The sequence below is a fragment of the Sinocyclocheilus grahami genome, unplaced genomic scaffold, assembly GCF_001515645.1.
Source record: "Sinocyclocheilus grahami isolate Dianchi unplaced genomic scaffold, SAMN03320097.WGS_v1.1 scaffold1471.1, whole genome shotgun sequence".
Lineage (NCBI taxonomy): Eukaryota > Metazoa > Chordata > Actinopteri > Cypriniformes > Cyprinidae > Sinocyclocheilus > Sinocyclocheilus grahami.
The window spans coordinates 2,092-5,327 of record NW_015506650.1 but is presented as its reverse complement, the minus strand read 5'-3'; the positions used below and the strand labels follow the sequence as shown (position 1 = coordinate 5,327).

The window sequence follows — 3,236 nt, the reverse complement described above, 5'->3', positions numbered from 1 at the left end:
TATTTTTTATTTTTTTACTGACTTATTTTACAGTCTGGTCTATGAATCTATAATGATTGATAGGACATAATATTCCAAAGGAAAATTTTGTCTTAGTAATCTTTTATTTAAAAGCATCAATGTCTCTTAGGTCAAATGAACTATGTAATGATGTTAACCAGTAACCAAATAGCTATTTGTTCCAGCATTGTTTTTTGCTCATGGTTAGCATACAGATCACGCTTTGTATCATTTTAATCTATTTCAGTTCCATTTTTGAGTGATGGAACGCTCATATATCTAGTTAATTAAAAACTCTGGCAGTAGTAGTTGTTTGAGAAATGATGAAGAGTCACAGCACAATAAAACAGCTTAGCCTGCGTAATGTGTCTAGGTAAGTTGGCATTCTCATCCATAATCACATCCCTTAATGCTCTCAAACATTCACCATTAAACGTGGGCGTATTCCCTGCATACCATTGACTGGAATTATATGGGCGGTGCACCAAACCAGCTCTGATTGATGCAGCACTACATGTGTTTATTGAATGGAGCAAAAGCAGTGATACATGGCTGTGTCCAAGAGAGGAGTCACATTAGCATTTAGCATTTCTCACCATCAGCTGACATGTTTATGTGCAAGGCTGCTGATGGATTTTACAAAACATAATTTTCCGTCCGTTTCCAAAAGACACAAAATGTATGGCAACTCAAGGATGATAAACAAGTAATGTTCAAACATAAATCAATAGAGGAAATTAAGATGTTGCGTCTGGGAAATAATTAAATAAATGCACTGATCAGACGGGGTTTTGTCAGCCACAGCAAAGTGCAAAACTACTCATTTGTTTCATCTGAATTCCAGTGGCACCGCATTCTTTCTCACATCATTCCAATCCGACCTCCTCTTATTTATCCATTGGAAAGAATGATCATTGTAAAAGATCTGTGGAATTGATTTGAAGTTGCACCTCGGGGACACCGGTGGGATGGGAGCCGTGCTTGCGTGCTGCTATTGATTTCTTTACATAATAACAAGATCTATCATTTGAAATAAAAAGCCAGGGGTTCTAAAGATTTTTGTAGCGTAAATGAGTTGTTAAAGATGATTTGTGAAACGTGGCTCCCCGAGGTTTGTTTCGATAGCTTCAATCACATTGCCACAAAAAGCTATGATTGCCATCTGAAGAGTTGTATTTGTATTAGATACTGAATAAAGATCTACACTGCTGTTGTTTGGCAGATTGTAAATTGGCCAGACTTTTATCTCAAATAGAGACTATTAGCACATCGTACTCAACGCAGTAGTTAATTTTGGCCTATAAGCATCATAACTGTGATCTTTACTTTTCAGTGATCAACTGTGGAGACCCCGGAGTGCCAGCAAATGGGCTGAGATATGGTGAGGACTTTACCATTGGACAAAACATCACTTTTGTGTGCCAGCCTGGCTACACGATGGAAACCGAGAGTTTCTCCACCATCACATGTACCGGAAACGGTACCTGGAATGCCCCAGTGCCTTTCTGTAAAGGTGAAACTTGATTTAAACATTATTTAACATTAAAATTAACAGTTCTAATAAACTGTGGTAACATTTTACAATAAGGTTCAATTTGTTTACATTAGTTAAAGTATTGAATTAAAGTCATCCTTAATTTATTAAGTTGAGTAAATTAAAAAATTTTAATGGACCATGAAAAAAATTTATTAACATTAAACAATAATATATTTGACCAAACTAACATTTACAGTATTTATTAATTTAGGTTAATGTTGCTTCATGCATCAACTTAAAATTGAACCTTATTGTAAAGTGTTATCTGATTTCCCATTTCTTCCATAGGCTTCATCGTCGCAAGATTAACACATTACTCTAGCATTTTCTCTGACTAGTAAAGCCAAATAGCTTTATTGTTCACAAGGCAAGGCCTAAAAGATTATTCGCTCACTGATATATTTGCACATCTGGCCCCGACTGCCCCGAGCGTTACATGCACAGATGCTTTACCCAGAGTGAGTTGAGGTCTTCCAGCTTTGTGTCTTCGCCATTGTGATGGATGTCTTGTCTGAAATGTAGAGCTAACAAGGGGAGGAATGTTTATCCACCCTTGTAGGTCATCTTTTCTTGTGCAATTGCACTACAAAGAATGGTAAACATTCATGTTTTATCAACCAATCATGCTGTTGGACAAATGACGGGAACACATTTGTAGACTGAGCGTTCACCCCTTAAGGGCTGTGTTGTCCCCATTATTATAATCAGCTTTGACCTATGAGCCCTTGCATTTCTCATAATTAGTTTCACAAATGACTCCTGTCATCTTCCTACTGCCAGGAGATGAACTGGTACGGAATATATAAAGCGATATGAAATTGAATTCCAGAATTGGACGATGCATTTGTGATCCTCACCAGTGCCCTGGCATCGAATGCCATTTTGCTAAGCTCATTTAGATAGACACAAATGTCTCATTTATTCCTGAAGGCAGTGGCCTCCTCCTGTCTCTTAAAGGACATGTTGTGCATACATATCTGAGGAGCCTTGAACTTCATATCCTCAGTCTGAACTGATATTCTGTCTCACAGAGCCATTAATATGCATGCTAAAGTGAGTTGACTCAAAAAAGAACCACTCCCACCTCTGTCAAACGCTTCAGGTGTGGGGAGGATCCTGACATTGAGTGTGTGCGTGTCCCCTCTGTCTCTTTCCTGCAGTTTTAGATGGTATATGTGAAATATTTATTAGCTTAGGAACTCCAATCTGGTCCAGGCCTCTTTAAAGGATGCTAACACTGATTCTGATTCATAATACAACAGTGGGCTTTGTTAGAAGTTTATCGGTTCTATCAACATGAGTTGAGTGAAGACAACACTATCCGCTCATAAAGAAACAGTCGAAGCATAGTTTTTGCAGGCAGTAATCACCGCCTGGCTAGAACTTTACTATGGTATAAAGAGTGTGTGTATGTGTGTGTGTGAGCATTGTATTGGGATGTTGCACCATAAGTGGGGGCATGTGTCATCATGAGTGTCCGTTTGAGCAAGGCATTGGCTTCCTGTCTGGTAGAGTGTGATTGATTTTAAGGGGTCATGTGATACCTGAGGACTGATAACCAGGGAAGAGGACTTACCTCACAGAGTTGTGCGGGCAGTTATTGGAAAAGATGGGGCCTCTAAGACAGATATAGCATTCAGTGACTTCAGTAGTGTTAGCAGAAGCAATTAATCTCTCTACCTAACTGAACCTGCTAGTA

At 38.7% G+C, this 3,236-nt stretch overlaps 1 protein-coding gene across 1 annotated transcript in view; it reads left to right on the top strand.

Annotated features, from left to right (window-relative positions):
• Window positions 1-1,468, top strand: part of LOC107570536 (CUB and sushi domain-containing protein 3-like) — a gene marked incomplete at both ends in the record, with an annotated part of 308,112 nt that extends 306,644 nt beyond the window's left edge. Inside the window, 1 exon segment of the mRNA XM_016256763.1 lies at window positions 1,334-1,468. Within this exon segment, the coding sequence (XP_016112249.1) occupies window positions 1,334-1,468 (135 nt within the window).
• Between the last annotated feature and the right edge of the window lie 1,768 nt (window positions 1,469-3,236).